Source organism: Hylobates moloch, unplaced genomic scaffold (assembly GCF_009828535.3).
Source record: "Hylobates moloch isolate HMO894 unplaced genomic scaffold, HMol_V3 SCAFFOLD_14, whole genome shotgun sequence".
NCBI classification, from domain to species: Eukaryota; Metazoa; Chordata; class Mammalia; order Primates; family Hylobatidae; genus Hylobates; species Hylobates moloch.
Genome location: NW_026652289.1, coordinates 13,785,763 through 13,805,579, shown reverse-complemented (window position 1 = coordinate 13,805,579; position 19,817 = coordinate 13,785,763). Strand labels below are relative to the sequence as shown.

Below are 19,817 nucleotides of genomic sequence, written 5' to 3'. Positions count from 1 at the left end.
AGTGGGAGAAATGACATCTGGCAGAGAAATCAGCAAGGGCTTCCTGGAGGAAGTGGCACTCAAGCAAGATCTTGAAGGACAAGTAAGAACTGTATATATAGAAAAGGGTCAGGTGTGAGACACAGAGTGTACACACGGCATATTCAGGGGATGTCTGCAGATCATTAGAAACTCAGGACCAGGGACCCGGGGAGACAATTGCGGGCTGTGGGAATCAGAGACATGGGAATGATCATTGAAATCCTGGCAGGGCAGAAGTATCCAAGAGAGACTGCAGAGAGAGAAATGAGGGCAAAGGCAGAGCCCGGGAGAAGCAGGAGGAAGGTGAACTCCAGCAAAGCAGCAGCAAGGAGGCAGGAGGCCACTGGGCAAGTCGGACGCCATCCATGCCCAAGGATGAAAGCAAACTTGTTTGTTTTTGGTTTCAAAAAAATTTTCAAACAATACACAGGCCAGGTGCAGTGGCTCATGCCTGTAATCCCAGCACTTTGGGAGGCCAAGGCGGGAGGATCACCTGAGGTCATAAGTTCGAGACCAGCCTGGACAACATGGGGAAACCCCATCCCTACTAAACATACAAATATGAGCTGGGTGTGGTGGCATATGCTTGTAATCCCAGCTACTTGGGAGGCTGAGGCAGGAGAATCACTTGAACCCAGAGGCGAAGGTTGCAGTGAGCCGAGATGGCACCACTGCACTCCAGACTGGGCGACAGAGTGAGACGATCTAAAATAAACCACACACACTCAAAAGTGCAGATATAATGAACCCCCACCCATGCCCATTCATAATTAATCAGCAGAGATTAAGATGAGGGCCATACTATCCCTTTCGCTGTGTGGTTACTTTACCGACATTTTACCACAAACCCCAGGCCCCATGGCATCCAGCCCCTGCATACGTCATTATGCCTCGCTCAGAAATGCGGGCAATCAAGAAGAAAATGTTAAAAGAGAGGACAATTTTAAATTGTTGGAAATTTTAGCGATTTCAGACAGACAGTATCACTTTGTAGGAACTCACTGGCAACCTTCAAGAGAGTAGTTTCGGCAAGACGCCTGGAGTGACAACCAAAGGCCCGGCGTTGAAGTCCTGAATGGGCAGTCAGTGCGGTTAAAAAGAAGACAGCAGTTCAGCGAGGTGCCTGGGCCACGGGAGGGCTCTTTGTCACCACGATGAGATGTAAGTATGCTTGCAGGTCAAGATAAAGAATCAATAGAGTGGTTAGAGAATGAAGATGTGAGTTAACAGATGCTCGATGCAGCAACATTCATTTGTTCCATTGAAGATGGAATGAGCACGTATTACCGGGCTGCATTCTTTTTGGCCCAGGCCGTGAGACGGATAAAATCCCTGCCCTCGTGGAGCTAACACTCCAATGGCGGGACAGACATTAAACCAACAAACAAATGTAAAATATAATGCCCAGCAATGATAACCACAATAAAGTAAAATAAATGACTCGAAGGAGGTGGCACACGACACAGCCAAGAAGACACATGAAGAGGTGAGAGCCTGAAAGAGGGGCCAGACAGTACCTCTGGGCAGAAGAGGGGCTGGGGATCTGGTAGCCAGAGAATCTCAACGGAGGGACAACTGCAGACGAGGGAACTCATGCTGAGTTCACTGTGTTCTATAGAAGAAAAAGAGAGAAGCTCAGGATTTCCAAACCCTTCTAGACGCTAAGATTGCTAATACTATATTAACTGACGCAATGTCCCTTTATGTGTTTTACTGCTAAAAAACAAGCTCAGAGTGAGGGAAGAAGGCAGCCATGCACAGAAGGAAGGCACTAGGTCTGCTTATTAGCCAAGTGGGACTTCGGCAATTTAAAGTCTCTGAGCCTCAGTGTCTGCATTTGTAAAATGGGTATGATGCTTCCTGTGGAAGAGGGTTCTGTAAGAATGAGGTAGTAACATACATGGAGCCCAAGCACAGTGCTCGGCACCTCCTAGATGATCGTTAAGTGCTATCTTAGAAAAGAAAAGCCACCCCTAGGGAAGCAGTTGTGACAGTCAAAAAGCAGCTGTCCTGTTTTGAGAAAAACCCTTGGAAGGCTTCCTAAGGTTTCTCCTCAAAATGGCTACATGCTCTTCTTTTTGGTTTGGAAAATGTTATGCAATCAGACACACGTTTTACTTTCTCAAAATTTCTACTGTTCTCAAGAAGCCCCCAAAATGACAAGCCCCGCAGCTCCTGGTAAGGGTGGACAACGGTTAACGGAGAGAAACGTGAAAGTGACAACAGACGACATCCTGGAAAGACCTAAATTATCTCATTTCCTCAAATCCACACAGTTGGTTCATGGTCTCACTTCCCCCCTTTCAACATTTCTCATTTCCTTTCAGGGTTACCTGAATTAGAAGGTTGAAGAGCCCTTGAAGGGTCACCTTGTCCATCTCTGCCTTAAAATTAGATAGAGAAGAACTAAAAACCATGGTGGTAATTGTTCAGGGAAAAAAAGAGTTATAGAGTTCATTTAATTTTGTTAAGCTAATTAGCAGAGGTCGACAGAGCCAACTTGAAGGAAATGAGGCCAGTACTATTTGAAATCACATTGAGGCCAATAAAACTCCGGGCCCCAGCACATCCATTCTTCATCCCATCCTCCCCTCCCTTCTCTACCTTCGAGCTTATCACTGGGATTTAAACAGGTGTGACTATCCCAAAGAAACAACTCTATAGACTGGCCATGACTGCACTCGTGCCCTCGTGATTAGCTGCCTAAATCATGAATTAGCTTACAGATAGAACTCAGCTCTCACTAAAAAAATTAATGATCAATACCCAAAATATGTCAGATTAGATCAAAAAATGTTATTCTCCCTCAGTTCAAAAGTGATTGCCAACGAACTGTCTCTGGGTTTTCACTGGCAAGCAACTGCCCAGTTATTTATCCTATCTGGGGAGAGCAAAATAGATGTACGTAACATCAACTACTTATATAAAATTTTAAGTCATTTGTTTCAGGTATTTTGGGTTTTCTCCAGGAGAGAGGGAGAATGTGGCTGTAATCCCTAAAGTCTTAGAATAAGACTGGGCACAGTGGCTCACGCCTATAATCCCAGCACTTTGGCTGGCTGAGGCGGGCAGATCACTTGAGGCCAGGAGTTTGAGACCAGTCTGGCCAACATGGTGAAACCCTGTCTCTACTATTACAAAAATACAAGAATTAGCCAGGCGTGGTGGCACACACCCGTAGTCCCAGCTACTTGGGAGGCTGAGGCCCAAGAACCGCTGAACCCAGGAGGCAGAGGTTGCAGTGAGCCCAGATCGTGCCACTGCACTCCAGCCTAGGTAACAGAGTGAGACTTTGTCTCAAAATAAATAAAATATTTCCAGACATGGCTAACTTTAAAAAAAAATGAGTGTCATTTTAGACATACTAAACGAAGAGATGTTAGGACTTGTTCTTTTGGGTGTTGAAGAGAAGTCACTTTCTCTTTTCAACTTTAATTCAAACAGTACAGAAGGAATACACAGCAATATGCTGCAAACCCAGCTGGGGTGGGGGAAGAAGACTTCATTTTTTTTTTTAGCACTTTCTGATTTCTCAGGTGTAAATATCCCCGTCATGGCCAATTTCAAGCTACCAACAGTTTAATGACCAGCTGACAAAATTCCTGAAAATTTAATAATTGGCTCTCCCCTGCACACCACTGGAGCTAGACAAAGAGGTGACTGGTCTAAGATTTCTTTCATGCCCTGTCTTTTATTTGGTTAGCAAACTCAGTTGTTAAATAAACCACTAAAAAGTGTGAATTTCATACCATATAATCACATTTAAACAAGTTTTTAAATATGGTTCTCATCCTAGGTGATCATTAAAACTCAGGTTATAAGATAATATTCGATTATATAGAAATATTTTTAGGAAATATTTTAAGTGAAAATAGTGTGACCAGTATGACCCCAAATTTGCATATAAAAATGACTAGAAGGATATACCCCAAAATGTGAATAATTATTAATTGTAAGATTATCTGCTTTATTTTCTTCTTTGTGCTTTTTTCTATTTTTCAAATTTGTGCAATGTTTACAACTGGAAAAAAATAAAGCAAATAAATGTTATATAGTTTAGAAAAAAACATATAGCATTTCAGATTATGTCATTAGAATCTTACAAATAGACTGGCTAGAAGACTGAATCAGATTGGCTCTATTTAAATAAAGCTAAATCTTTATCCTTTATTTTTATGATGTTTTACTGCTTTCAAAGTACTGTCATATGCATTATCTAATTTGATCATCCTTGACGCAGGGAAGACAAGTTATTATACTTTCATTATACAGATGGAAAAACAGATGATTACATGATTTGCCCCTGATCACATGGCTAATAAAGCAGTTAAACTGGGACTTTGACCCTGGATTTCTGGTTGCTACCCTCAAGACCCTCCTTCAAAAACAAGCTGGGGGAAGCTTTGCTCACGGCTCCTCGGTTCAAGAAGTTCCTACTGAAAAGCTAGATCTGATTCTGCAAGGGGTCCCTCTCCTGGTCTTGAGTGTTTTCAATGTCCCATGCTTGACTAGAATCATCCGGGTAGGACACATGCCATTCAGGCATCGATGCTACACAGAACGATGCGTCCAGTGGACTCCTTAGCTTGGAAATGTATGAGCATGACTGAAGAACTTGCCAAGGACAGCACCCACACTCTGGGATGAAAACCATGCACAACGTTCTACAAACACCCAGTTACAACAATCTTTAAAGGCCGCATACCAGGTTCTGGAATCAGTTTCCATATCTGCTCCCTAAAGAACTAGGGAGTGCCCTTTATGAAGATGGCCGAAGGAATAACTTCTGGGGAGATCTGTCTGAAGCCTCTGCTGGGTCCCGTGTGGTTTGGGCTGGGACATCCGTCTCCTGCCTCTGGACCCTTACTCCTGCCCACAGGCAGTGCTTCCCCAGGGCTCATTTACCAGAAATGACCACACACTGGGTTTTCCAATTATAAGAAACAAAAACTTGTTGCCTCAAGTAGCAGGTTTTAGCACGTGGATATATGAGACAAGTTAAACACACACACACACTCACACACACACACGTTCTGATGAGACCTCATAGAAAGCCAGAAAAGCCACACCACCAGGCTTCAGAGAAACAGGTGGCCCAGGACGAAGTGGCCCAGAACAGAGGAAGGCCCCTCTCCCGCCAGTGTCACCATGCAGCACAGACAGGATGCAGCACTCCCACCTGGACCCCAGCCTTGGAAGTCCCTCTCACTGTGATGGCAAGGCCACCCCTTCAGGGATGCCACAGGTTGAGGCCAAAGATGAAGACTGTGTTATGAAACACAGTGTTTGCTGGATTGACTTTTAGATGCTTCACACAAATGTGTGCTGGCTTCTGTCTGCAGCCCAGGGGAGCCTCGTTAACTTCATGTGAAGAACCCTAACAGGAATACATGTGCAGGGATGGAAAGGTAATCAAAGGCCCACTCTAGAGGCAGCCACTAAGGCATGAGCTACATTTATCTTCTGATCTGTAACAGAATCTTAATTAGCACCAGGATATTAAAAATTACTTTTCATTGGTGAAATGAGTTTTCAAGATGAGTGAACTGGTTACAAATATTGTACAGCCCCTTCCCTAGTATGAACAGGGTATAAGGAATCGGGGAGCCAAATCGCCTAGGGCTTTGGAATGGAATCTGAAAATGCTTGCTGGAGTACTCTGTAACCTGCACAACCAGAGAGTTAGCTGAGTCTTGTGGCTAAAATACTCTCTCATCTGTCTGGAATGCATTTTCACACAAGGTGCCACCAAAGCACCTAAGAGGACAGACACCTGGGACTACATCAAGCTTACGGCAGCTGGATGTTGCCTTGTTGCCAGCGGGTGTTGACATTTGCTTCCACAGCACCACAGTCTGCTAGTGAGAGAGGAGTCTGCAAGAGAGAACGCCTAAAGGACTCACTCAAATTTAACTGAGGTTGTCAACAATCTCTCAGAAAGAACACAAGAATCCTGCATGATCCAGTCAACGTGACTTAGGATCTTTCGCTCTGAGAACTTTAGTATTCTCACAAATAATCAGGGAACTTCTAAGCAGACGCTGAGTGAGTCAGTCATACACTGAGTACTGTTCCGTGACCTCACTCGCACCCAGAAACAAAGGGGTCTGGGGAAATTTGGGGTTACCTTTATATTCCTGAGCAGGCCTTTCACACTGCCATGCTCAGTAATGTGTGGACTTCACAGCACCAGGATTTTTGATCTCAGTTAAATACAATTCAGTTTGTAAAAGTCAATCTTAAAGCATTTTGTTTTAATCTTTATTCTCTTCAATTATAAAAATACATACTACAAAAGTTTCACATTATAGAAAACAGAAAAATCAAAAATTCCCCCAGAATCCCACCCTCAGAGATGGTTATTCCTCTTTGGTATTTCTCCAGGTTTTTTAAGCATATAGTAGTACATAAGCAGGAAAAAGTAAAATCCTACTATATATATGCAACGGCTCTTGAGCAAGTTTTCACATGGTTCTGACAGATCATTCTGACCAATTTCTCCAGGGAACTTTATGCGTTAGTTTTCAGAGAAGATTCCATGACACCATGGGTAGACAAACATCTAAGACTTTTTTTATCATTTATAATAAATATTGTCCCAAGTGTTAAAGGTCAAATAAAGTTTTTAAAAATAGTAAATAAATGTGATACAGAGGAAAAAAAGTTCAAAAAATCATCCCAGTTTCTTATCAAAATCAAAACTCCTAAGTCCCAATTCCAACAAGTACCATAAAATGGCTTTAAAATGGGATTTTTGAGAAACAATCACTTCTTCACCATAAAATATAGCTATAAAAGTAATTCTGCAATTTTGGGTTTTTTTTTGTTTGTTTTTTTTTGAGAGTCTCACTCTGTTGCCCAGGCTAGAATGCAGTAGTGGTATGATCAAGGCTCACTGCAGCCTCAACCTACCAAGCTCAACTGATCCTCCCACCTCAGCGTTTCGCATGCCTGGCTAATTATTTATTTATTTTTTTTGTAGAGACGATGTCTCACTATGTTGCTTCATTTAACAAATACGGGGAGGAAGGGCGGGGGCGGAATGGAGGACACAGACTAGAGTTCAGCTTTTACAAGTGGCAAAGGACAATTTGGATTCGGCCTCCCACAGCTTCATTTGTAATGCTTTCAAGACATCTTCCATCTATTGAATTGAAAAAATAAAAAAATAAAGAAACACACATATAATTAAAAATTATACATGGTTAAATATAATTAAGATATACACTTAATGCAATTTTGGATATGTCATACATTACATGGTAGATATTCAGTGTTTAACAAAACTATTTAGAGGCATAAATTTTTTAAAATAAAGCATAATTCTATCAACAGTAGTTCTCAACCTATAATCTACATCTCTCTTATACAGTCATCACCATCTCACCTATCTGGCAATGAGGAAATGTTAACATCCAACAACAAGGCTATTTATACCACAAGAATTGAATCAAACAAAATATTGATTTGAAACAAAGATGTATTTCTAGCTTTGCAGTGCTCGAATATATAGTTTTGATTTTGACATGAAATGTCTTCCTTTTTTGTTGATTAAGCTTTAGCTTCATTTGAGTTCCCCAAAAATCAACTTTACTAACAACTGAAATAAGCACACTCTTCCTGCGATCAAAACAGATGACATTATGAGAATTATCATTTGTGGGGGAGCACTTCCTCACTGACAAATTGTTCATACAAAGATATAAAATGTACAGAATAAAATTACCTGTGTTAGAGACTTTTCTATTTCAACTCTGCTTTCAAGATTAAAAAGCTCTTTATCTTCTGACACAATCTGCTTTTCAGAGGACCCTAAAACATAACTGAAGTACGGTACAAGGTTAAAATACAAGCTGGGTGTGGTGGTGTGCACTTGTTCCCAGCTATTCAGGAGGCTGAGACGGAAGGATCATCTGAGGCTAGGAGTTTGAAACCAGCCTGAGCAACACAAGACCCGGGGCAATATGCCTGTAGTCTTAGCTATTTGGGAGGCTGAGGCAGGAGGATCGCTGGAGCCCAGCAGTTCAAGGATGCAGAAAGCTACGACCACAGCACTGCACTCCAGCCTGGGCGACAGAGTGAGACCCCATATCTTAAAAAAATAAGTTTTAAAATACATAAAAATAAAAAGCTGGGAGCAGGGGGCAATATCCTACTGAACTACATTCAATTTTTAAAAACAACTGAATATACTTTTATTCCAAAAAAATTTCTCACAGTGTTTTCTCCTATAATGTAGAGTGTCTGACTTTTCCGATACCAAATAAAGATGCTTCTTTAAAGGTCAAAACAACAACAACAAAATTACTGGCTTGTTAGAAATCATTACTTGAAAATATATTTAACCAAACAGGATTGATTTAGTTCTGACACTTCCGTGCCAATTTCTCTGCAAACTTAACTTTCTGAAACACCAGTTGTGAGGTAAACATTTATATATCAAACTTACCTTTCAATAGCTTCAACACTGAGGCAAAACAAGTCTCTCTTGTAATCAAGATTCTTGGGCGTGCATCTGTACACATAGCCAAGATTGAGCGAGCACCCCGCGCAGCACAAAGTCTCAAGGATGCTGCAATAAAGAAGTGTCTTGCTTTAGGAAACAAAGCAGCAACTCATTATAATAAAAATCTCACTGTTAAAATCCATAAACACTTCAGTTTCTAAAGTATGCTATTCTCACCACACTAGGTCATACATAAAGGATAGGAAAAAATGGTAGTAAGATATTTACAATAAAAATGTAAAGACAGTCATCTCCAGGCCACGATGCCTTAAGTATCAAATGACAAGGGACATACAAAAAAATGACAAGAGAGGATATTGAGGTGGTGTTTTTCTAGAATATAAATTCCTCAATCTGGTACTAATGTAACAAAGTGGAGAATAAATATTTTAGGATCGCCAGCCATATGGTGTCTGTCACTACTCACCTCTGCCATTGTAAAACGGAAGCACCTATAGACAATACTAACTGAATAATCTGTGTTCCAATAAACTCGTATTCACAAATTGGTGCCCGCCCCATGGGCCATAGTTTACCAAACTCTGCTCTAGTGGAAGGTAATACTGTTTGGCTTAATAAAAAAAAAGTCTCTAAAGTTAGATGACAATCCATGTAATTGTTCCTTCATTCTAGTTCTCTCTCAACTCAGGTTCCACACACCTGAATATACCCTCCCCTAAAGCCTATTCATGTCTCCTTAAAACCTGGCTTAGAATCCAGTGTCTCCCAAACGCCTTGTTGAACTGATCCATCCGAATTTACCATTCTATAAATATACTAAAATTACCATTCCAACATATAGCAAAATGATAACTGGAGATTTAAATCTAGTAGTGATCACAGTAGTAAAACATACACTACAAATGATTTTTATTGCAAAAGTATTCTAACTCCTACTCAGTATGTGAAACACTTGTAATCACTAAATATCCATTCCTGCTGTCAAGCAAAAGGGAGCTACCCAAGACTCACAGCTTGGACTACATCATTGTTTACTTACAGATACTGAGACACTGTTAATTATTACAGCAACATATGGAACAAATAAAATGGATCACCATCTGATTAAGTCATGAATTCTCACTGATGATGTGATTAGCTGGATAGTATGCCACTGATTACATATTAAGTGTCTACGGGCTTTTATAAGCTTCTATACTTTTTTAGTTTTATAGTAGAAATAGTCTCGCTATGTTGCCCAGGCTGGTCTCGAACTCCTAGCCTCAAGCAATCCTCCACCTTGGCCTCCCAAAGTATGAGATTACTGGCAGGAGCCACTATACCCAGCCAGCTTGTATAAATTTTTATATGAGAAATATAAAAGCATGTCAGTAAATCCCACCTAAATTACTCACAGTGAACAGGCAAACCTCCATGCTATATATCAAACTCATTACCATTATGAGACCGCCTCACACTATTACCAAGACAGCAAACTAGTATGTAATGTCATCAGCCAAGAAAAGACACTCAGAGAAACCAGAGGCTTGAACTCCCCAAATACACTGAGCCATGAATAAGACTGTTTTATCCCGAGTTATCAAAATCAACCTAAACACCACCAAAAATAGGAACAAACCCATTCACACTTTTAGAATCCTCTTGTGGAACAATGAAGAGATGGTAGCTACTATTAAGGCAGCATCTTTCTGCTTTCACAGTTGGCAAGAATTTGGCCAGCATTCACCCTTTTCATTGAACAATAACATTGAGAAGGCAGTGCCAACAATCGTAAGGTAATGTTAGACAAGGAATAATCCGATTGTAAGATCCTCAACAAAGGACAAAGTCAGACTTAACAGAGAAAACAGCACTGCTACCTTCACAACGTATTTCTAAAGCCCACAGTGCTCTTGCTGACCATCAGCAGAATGGCTCAGGCAGGTATTCCACAGGATGGGCCTACCAAAAAATTCACAAGCATCCCAAAGCAACATGGGAGCGTGGAGCACACAACCCTAGTGAAGTCCAAGACAACTGAAGGCAGTCTAATCGATGGGTTTAGGTGATACAAACAAACAGTATTAATAACTCTGGACCAAAGAGAGTGAATTCTCTATCAATCCTGATTAGAAAAAAGAAGAAAGTCTCGGTTTGATGCTAGACTGTCTTTGACACTTGCCTCATAGTCGTAAATCTTTTAATAGTAACAGAACAGACCTCAGGCAGAGAACCAGCCAGGCAACAACATCTCAGCTAGAACTAATAACATTTGTTTTCACTGTAATTATCTTCAGAGTTACTTTCTAGTTATGGCAAGTATATATTTATGATAGTAAAAATAATCCTTTGAAGACAAATTTAAATAAAAATTTTGAGTTGATTTAATTTTAAAAATTTAGTATGTAATAGCACAGTTGGTAGCTGGTATGCAAACAGGACAAAAATCATGGTGATACCAAAATGGCTAGAGCTAGGAAGTGGAGAAGAGCACTTCGCAGGCAGTAAGGATAACAAGCATCGTCCTAGCTCTTACTGCTAATTAGTCCTGTGACCTTAGCAAAGTTCTCGCCTCCCTGGGCCTAACTTTCTTCAACTACAAAATGAGAAATGATCTGAGGTGGGTTTTCCAAATTTTTATGGCCTGTATGCCAGCACCACAATTTTTGTCACATCCACAAACTATCTGTACTATTACTAATTTATCTCAAATGGAGAAACTATTTTTTTTTTTTTCACTTTTATGGAAGAGACACATAGGGCAAAGGTTACAGAAGGGGGACACAGAGCTTCCAAGACCTTTCTAGGTACACCACCCTCCCGGCATCTCATATTCACCAACCTGGAAGTTCTCTAAAACCCATGGGTTTTTTGGAGGTTTTATAACACAGGCATGATTAATTAAATCATTGCTGATAATCTCTAGCCCCTCTGCCCTCCATGGAGGTGGGAGAAGAGGTTGGGGTAGAGCTGAAACTTCCAGCCCTCTAATCATGCCTTGGTCCTTCTGGCCCCCAATCCTGAAGCTACATGGGAGCCCCCCAGCCACAGTCACCTCATTAGGATTCAAAACGACATTATTATCACACCAGAGATTCCAAGCATCTTAGAAGCTCTTCTGTCAGAACTGGGGACTAAGACCAAACATGGTTAACAAAAGATACCCTTATCACCCCATCACTCAAGAAATTGAAAGGGTTTTAGGAGCGACTAAGTATTGAATGTTTCTGTCCCCTACCACATGCATAAGTTGAAACGGTAGCTCCTAATGTGATGGTATTAGGAGATAGTATCATCAGGAGGTATTTGGTCATAAGTGCACAGAGTAATTTTTTTTTAATTGAAATATGTTTTATTTGATAGGATACTCTAGCATCACCAAAAATGAAAAGTCAGTATTTGTAATACACATTAAAATGTATACATATTTAATTTTTGTTTAACTGTGTACCACCCAAAGTTATTTCATATGCAAGTGTAAGATACAGTTTACATTTGGAGCAACAATTATATAGGGCAGCGCTTCCCGCTCAGTTTGCTCAGGCGTCACTATGGCACGTGGGTGGCAGGTATGGCAAGATATTTGTCCCCTCAACCCTTGAAGTAGCCACACGGGGCCTCAGATTGCTGGAGCTCCTGTGTTGTTTGCTCTTGCCAATAGGCTGTGTGTGTGACAGCAGCATTTTATGTGTGCCATAACATGAGAAAGGTGGGCAGCATTAGCCTAAGGCACCCTTTAACACTGAGATTTTATAATACAGGTATTTCCTTTTCTTTTTTTTCTTTTTCTGAGACGGAGTCTTGCTCTGTTGCCCAGGCTGGAGTGCAGTGGCAATCTTGGATCACTGCAACCTCCACCTCCCTGGTTCAAGTGATTCTCCTGTCTCAGCCTCCTGAGTAGCTGAAATTACAGGCCTGCACCACCACGCCCAGTTAATTTTTGTATTAGTAGAGATGGGGTTTTGCTATGTTGGCCAGGCTGGTCTCGAATTCCTGACCCCCGGTGTGATCTGCCCGCCTTGGCCTTCCAAAGTGCTGTGATTATAGGCGTGAGCCACCGCGCCCGACCTTCTTTTTCTATTTTTATTTTCAATTTTCTTCAGCACCAAGCCCAAAGATCCAAAAAGGGAGTGTCAGAATATGCTTTTAGAAATCTAGAAACTCTAACTTTTCAATATCTAAAGGTGACCACAACCACTCAAAAACTGATATACTCCATTCTAAAACAGGATATAGAAAAACAAAAAAAGAACTGATATATGCGAATGACTGATTTTTTACTATCATGAAAAGTTTTATCCCAAGTAATCTTACTACTAGTAATGACCTTTTAAAGATTTTTATTAAAAAAAAATTTTCTAACATATTCATATAAATACAGTTTTACTCACCAACCATTTTCCTTTTCACGTTTGGATAGCTTCTGTTCCTTATCCACAGAAACATTACAGGAAACACCTAGAAACAGAGAAAGTAACAATAATTTATTAATGTGGTTCGTTATAACATACATGCAGAGAATTTCTAATCCAACTTTTTAGAATTCAGAGGGCAAAAAATAAGCCCAAAGTCACACGCACACAAGAGTGGCTCAAAACTAAATATACTGGGGTCTTCTGGGAAAAGATGGCAGAATATGAGTTATTTCCAACCAGGCGCAGTGGCTCACACCTGTCATCCCAACACTTTGGGGGGCCAAGGTGAGAGGATGGCTTGGGGCCAGGAGTTCGAGGTCAGCCTGGACAACATAACGAGACGCCATCTCTACAAAAAAAATTTAAAATAAAAATTTAACAAAAATTTTAAAAGGTTTTATCCTCCCTTTCCCTGAAAACCACTAACATTAATAGAATGGCTAAAATTAGAGGGAAAAATTCATTCCACAGTAAACTTGGAACCATGAGAATCTCAAATCACAGACTGCAAAGAATTATCTGCCAGATAGTGAAACTGGGTTCCAAACCTAGGAAGATGCAAATAGCCAACACATATATCTCCAGATTTCAAACACAGGGCCCATGTCTCTAAAAGTAACTGAGAGAGTCCTCAGGATCCCAGCCATACATCTTTTACTTGAACAATGACTTGGACAGAGGTCACTGCTGGACTCCAGAGGCAGCAGCAAACATTCCCAAAGAAACCAGGTCTAGGACACACTAAAGGACAGGGTAGGGGATGAAGAGAAATGAAGAAGGGACATCAGACCTAAAATGGCCAAAACACTCTAGATTTCACGGCCTCCTACAGTCTACCTTAACTCGGTAAACTCCAACTCCATTTACCTGCTTGCTGAAATCAGAAACCAGGGTGTCATCCTTTCTTCGTCTCCTCATCCTGCTCCCCCGTATCTAATCCACTGATCCATCCTATCAATTCTACCTCACAAACCTCACTCCAGCCCCCAAACCACCAGCACCACCTCTTGCCTGGACTACTGCCCTGGCTCTTCACTGACCTTCCCACTTCCATACTTGTTCCTCCTTCAATGCTTTCTCCAAAGAAAATGCAGGGTCACATTACTCCCCTGCCTAAGCTAGCATAATAACGTACTCACTAGAACAGACTCTAAAGACTCACTAGTCTTTAGAACAGACTACAACGCCTTGCAGTTTCTGGTCTCTTCCTTCCTCCCTAATTCTTAACTTTATTCTCTTTGACCATACTCTAGTCTCAAGGCTTTTGCACCAGCTGCTCAGCACCTGTCAAAAGCAAAGAGCATGACCAAGAACTGTACCTGCAGCCAAGCTAGCATTCACGTATAAAAACAGGAAAATAATCCCAGCACTTTGGGAAGCCAAGGCGGGCAGATCACGATGTCAGGAGATCGAGACCATCTTGGCTAACACGGTGAAACCCTGTCTCTACTAAACATACAAAAAAATTAGCAGGGCGTGGTGGCGGGCGCCTGTAGTCCCAGCTACTCAGGAGGCTGAGGCAGGAGAATGGCGTGAACCCGGGAGGCAGAGCTTGCAGCGAGCCGAGACTGCACCACTGCACTCCAGGCTGGGCAACAGAGCGAGACTCCGTCTCAAAAAAAAAAAGGAAAATATTTTCTAGCACATAAACTGGAAATTTTCTTGGAGATGTGGACACGGGGAGCGCTAATGATTAATCAAACAACTCAGGAATGAAAACGCTATTAAGCAGCTTTTTTATGTTAATGAGTACTGGAGTTGGGAAAATAATTTATATAAACATTATAGGATCGGGTGCTGTAACTCACATCTGTAATCCCAGCACTTTAGGAGGCCAAAGCAGGGGACTGCTTGGGGCCAGGAGTTTGAGACCAGCCTGAGCAACATAACAAGAGTCTTGGCTCTACAAAAAATTTAAAAATTAGCCAGTTGTTAGTGTGCGTCTGTAGTCCCAAGCTACTTGGGAAGCTGAGGCGGGAGGATAGTTTGAGCAGGCGTTCAAGGTTACAGTGAGCTATGATTGCGCCACTATACTCCAACCTGGGCAACAGAGGGCTGTTAACCCACTATAACCCTATTTAAAAAAAAACCTATTAAATAAATAATCCTATTTTTAAAAATCATAGTAAGGCTGTTATAGCTACAGAACAGAATGTAAATGTACAGAATGTAAATGTATAAACCTTGACAAAATGAAAATAATTAAACTAATTCAAATTAGGTAAGGAAGGAATGGAAATGAATCCGAGTTCATTTATTTGTCTTTACTGGGAGGGCGGGGAGGTGTTAAATCCTATTATCTAAATCTGATAAATAAAAAAATGTATAGTTCTTTAAATTTTAAACTGTTTACTATTTTAGAACTATGTTTTAAATTTAAAAGCTATTAATATAAAAATTAAATAACAAAAATAACAGCCTTTCTATAAGTAAAGCAAAACAACGAAAAGCGCCCACATGGCAAAAAATACACTCTTTCGAAACAAAGTACAAATAAAATGAAAGATGTAACACCAAACACGTTATCCCTTAAAAACATGTAAGCAAGGTAACCTCATTCAAATAAAGAGCTTTTCCTACTGGACCAAAAATCTCTTTTTTTTTTTTTTTTTTTTTTTTTTTTGAGACGTTGTCTCGCTCTGTCGCCAGGCTGGAGTACAGTGGCGCAATCTCGGCCCACTGCAACCTCCGCCTTCCGGGTTCAAGTGATTCTCCTGCCTCAGCCTCCGGAGTAGCTGGGATTACAGGCGCACACCACCATGCCTGCCTAATTTTTTATTTTGGCGAGGCTGATCTGAAATTTTTGTATTTTTAGTAGAGATGGGGTTTCACCATGTTGGCCAGGATGGTCTCAATCTCCGGATCTCGTGATCCGCCTACTTCGGCCTCCCAAAGTGCTGGGATTACAGGCCGGAGGCACCGCGCTCGGCCTGGTTTGATTTTAATAGGTGCAAAGAGTTAATCTCAACTTTCAGTTAACTAGTGGACACTGGTGTGCTCCTTTATTCCCAGTATTACACCAAGGAAAATGTTCCAGAAACGTCGGTAAGCCGGTGATGAATTTCTGCCATCGAAACATTTACAGTATTCAAAGAGAGAAAAAACTTCATCTTGAAAAACTACAATCCAAAAACAACAGCCATTCTTACACCAACTCAGAAAAAATATGCGAACCACTTTATCCCTAAATACTGCAAAAACATCAAAATGAGGGAACAGTGGAACAACAGAGGTAACTGGTAGAACCAGGATTAGAAACTAATTCCTGCCTTCTTCTGAACTCTTCTGCTACATCCTCCTTCCTCGCCAATTTTGATGAGGTCGTTGGTGCTTTTATTGCAAGTTTCCTTCCCTTTCTTCCCCATAGCACTGTGTTCCAACAGCTCTGCGGCTCTATCACTGGAGACTGTAGAGGCATCCGCTGATACACCAACAGCCCGCTAATTTCTGTGGGGAGTAATAGTACTGGCTGCACCTCAAGGGCTTACAGTCTACTTGACCATTTGTTTCTCTTTCTTTAGGGTCTTTAAAAGTGTTATTCTTTGTTGCCCTTTGTTTCTAAGTAATGCTCACGATGATGCTGACTCAACCGCTGCTCTTCTGGGATCGGGGACCCCAGAAAAGAACCCGCCGCCCGAGAGCCAAAGTGGAGGGGTGACCCTCCTCCCCTTTTCCTGCGACAGCTCACACTCTCAGACTTTTTGCTCTTAAAGTCCCTGGGCAGCCCCAAGGAGCCCCCGCCTCCTCCCGGGCCGCCCAGGCGCGGCACCCCTGGAAAAAGGCGACCCCACGCCCCCCTGCCCTGCTCGACCCAACTGACAGCGCAGCAGGATGCAGTTGGTGTCCTCTTGGCTGGCCACCCAGCTCAGCGAGTCGCCCAGCGGCCGCCGGCAGCCGGAGCACAGGAACACCAGCGGCCTCTCCTCCGCAGCCGCCGCCTCCTCCAGACGCGCCTTCTCCGTGTCGGCCACCGACGCGTCTTCGCTCATGGAGCTCCACATGCTCGCCCACTTCTGCAGCAGCTGGTGGCGGCTCGAGTCTTCTGAGAGTCTCTTGCCCAACAGCGAGGAGTCGCTGCATTTGCTCTTGTCGCCGCACTCACAGCCGCCAGCGCATCCTCTGCTACACCTCAGTGACCGAACGCCCGCCATTACCTACAAATCGCCCGCGCCCCAGAGCGCCACGGGAAAAAAAAACCGCCGCTGCCCATGCGCGGGGCGGGGCGCGGTGGCGGAGGCCGAGAAGGGGCAAACGCCTTAAAGGGGCGGGACGGCGGGCGGCCTCTAGTGCGCATGCGCGCCGTGTGGTCTGGGCCTGGCGTGATAGTCACTGCGCCTGCGTCAGGTTTTCCAGCCTGAAGAAATTGATGCTGCAGACCTGTTTGCTTGTCTTCCTAAGGATTATTCACCCGTTTCCGTGGGAGGGGCAGCGTCACTGAGAAAGTTACGGGCTGCAAGCTTGAGTGTCTAAGAACCACCTGGCGAGCTTCTTAAGCATATCGCCAGGCTCCATCTTCACAGACTCTGGTTTAGCAGGTAGCAGGTAGCCCGAGAATCTGCATTTCTAACAAGCTCCTAGGCGTGCCCACGTTGTCAGTATTGGCAGCCCAACCTTTTTTGGGGGGTGGGGGGGAGTCTTTCTATGTTGCTGGTCTCGAAGTCCTAGCCTTAAGCGATCTTCCCGCCTCGGCCTCCCACAATGCCAGGATCGCAAGCGTGAGCCACAGTGCCAGACCACCACCCTTTTTCTTCTTTTTTGTAAGTGGACTAATTATAGTTGTATATAAGCAGCTCCACTTTTGATGACCACTGCTCTATTTTGTCGGCTCCTGGAGGCCTCCTTTCCATGAAGTGGAGAAGGAAGGGGATAGAGGAGTCCCTCATCACAGGGTCCTTTTGCACATTGCTATTCCTGGAATGAGACCCTGGGAAGGGCCCCGGATCACTCAGGCTGTCACTGCAAGGAAAAAGTTGAGGAAGCAGCAGTGCCCCTGGAAAGCCTGGAAGTGTCCCTGCTGCTTGGATCAAGGAACAATTCGTCCTTGCAAGGAAGAAGCATCCCTTGTTGATGATAAGGACAGATTTCCTCAGCTGCCCCAGAAAGCCAGCCTATGCCTAAAACACCGTAGGTCAGGAGGGAAAGCTGGCGGGGAACCAGCCAGCTGCACCACAGACAGTCTGGTGGTATACCTGGGAAGAAAGCTACCTGCAAGGACCTACTCTGTTCCTACTACGCTCTGGGTGTCCCCGAAGTCACTGCCTACTTTGCTTGGTTGCATAAACTATTTACGTAAATGTACTTCCAATTTTAGTGTTACAGCCACTAGCAAAAAGCAAAAGCTTTGGAGTCCTGGTTAACTTACCAGTGGTCCTGGTTAACTTACCCCTCCCTCCACAAGGTAGTAACAGTGTAGGGAACTGTGGAAAAGGCTGTTTGCCTTCCCTGAGTCTAATTCTTCGTGGAGTAAATGGAGTCTGTTTCTTCAGTACTACACCAAGTTGTTCATGAGGATCAAGTTTTATAATATTCATGAAAATACTTCGTAAACCCTGGCACGCCATGCTCATGTTAATCAGCTTCTTACTGGAAGAAAATGCTTCAGATAATTTAGGCTTTTTTTTTCACCCATAGAATTCCCTTCCTTCCTTCTGCTTTTTTTTTTCTTGTCTTTATTTTTTCAGAGATGATGTTTCAGTATGTTGCCCAGGCTGGTCTCTAACTCCTGGCCTCAAGCGATCCTTCTGCCTCAGCCTCCCAAGTAGCTGGAACTACAGGCAGGCATCACCATACTTTGCCCCTTCTGCTTTTGTAGAGCCGAGCCTGACCTTCCTGGACTGTTGTTCTCAAGCATAATATCTCTAGTACAACATTGATACAATCCACATGAGTTCTTTAAGTAAGTGGCTAGTTACTTTGGGATTCAAAGGCTCATCTTGTCTCAGACTTTGGGTTCCTGTTGTCAATACTTAAATTCTATGATACGATGCCCCAGGAAAGAAGGAATACAAGGCCGAGCTGCATGGTGACTTTCAGGGGCCCTATTTTTGCCTTAGTAGGCCTTTCTCTCCTTAAAACAATTAATAAAAATTTCATTTTATAGTCACATTGCTATGAAGATGATTATATTAAAATGATGTCATAAAACATTTTTAGACCTATAAGTTCATTTATTTCTCTTGATTAAAAAAATTGAAACATTATCATGATCCTTTAAAATATCATGGTTTGTAGGCATGATGCCTCCTGCACGTCATGAAGTTGGCTGATGCAAAATGAATTCCTCTATAGGCACAAGTGTGTTTGTGTTAATATTATGAATATAAAAACAAGGCTAGCCATGGTGGCTCATGCCTGTAACCCTGGCACTTTGGGAGGCTGAAGCGAGAGAGTCACTCGAGCCCAGGAGTTTGAGACCAACCTGGGCAACATAGAGAGACCCTGTCTCTACAAAGATTTCAAAATTAGCCAGTCATGGTGGTGCGCCCCTGTAGTCCCAGCTGCTTGTGAGGCTGAGGCAGGAGGATGGGTTGGGCTTGGGAGGTCGAGGCTGCAGTAAGCTGTGATTATGCTATTGCACTCCAGCCTGGGTGACAGAATGAGATCCTGTCTCAAAAAAATAAAAAACAAAACAAAACCTCAGCTAACCACAAAATCATCATTGGGGGGACAAAATGAGATGCTTGAAAAAGATGACCTCATAGTTCGTGGTTGTAGTTGCTTCCTAAACTACATTCTCACCGTACCTCCTAGTTATATAACTAGGAGATTTGGATAAGGTTGAGTCCATTTCCACCACTCTCACCACCAGTTCCGGGAATGAGTCCCTAGCGGTTTAACCCGATCAATCAGGATGACCATGACTCTTCCATAGTGATTGGGGCAGGCATGGCACCTACCCCTGGCTGCCCATGCTGCTCCCCTGGCAATAGGGATTG

At 42.8% G+C, this 19,817-nt stretch overlaps 1 protein-coding gene across 2 annotated transcripts in view; it reads right to left on the bottom strand.

Moving 5' to 3' along the window:
• The window catches only part of MIS18A (MIS18 kinetochore protein A), a 103,897-nt gene extending 86,829 nt beyond the window's left edge, over positions 1-17,068 (bottom strand). The window contains exons 1-5 of one of the 2 annotated variants that reach the window (XM_032175286.2): positions 16,703-17,068; positions 12,859-12,925; positions 8,471-8,593; positions 7,748-7,844; positions 6,255-7,165 (exon numbers count right to left, since the gene is read on the bottom strand). In XM_032175286.2, coding sequence (XP_032031177.1) covers positions 7,085-7,165; positions 7,748-7,844; positions 8,471-8,593; positions 12,859-12,925; positions 16,703-17,033 — 699 coding nt within the window. In that variant the 5' untranslated portion in view covers positions 17,034-17,068 and the 3' untranslated portion in view covers positions 6,255-7,084. Of the gene's footprint in view, positions 1-6,254; positions 7,166-7,747; positions 7,845-8,470; positions 8,594-12,858; positions 12,926-16,702 lie in introns of those variants that run through there. The other variant, XM_032175285.2, reaches the window with a different exon arrangement.
• Positions 17,069-19,817: the final 2,749 nt, after the last annotated feature.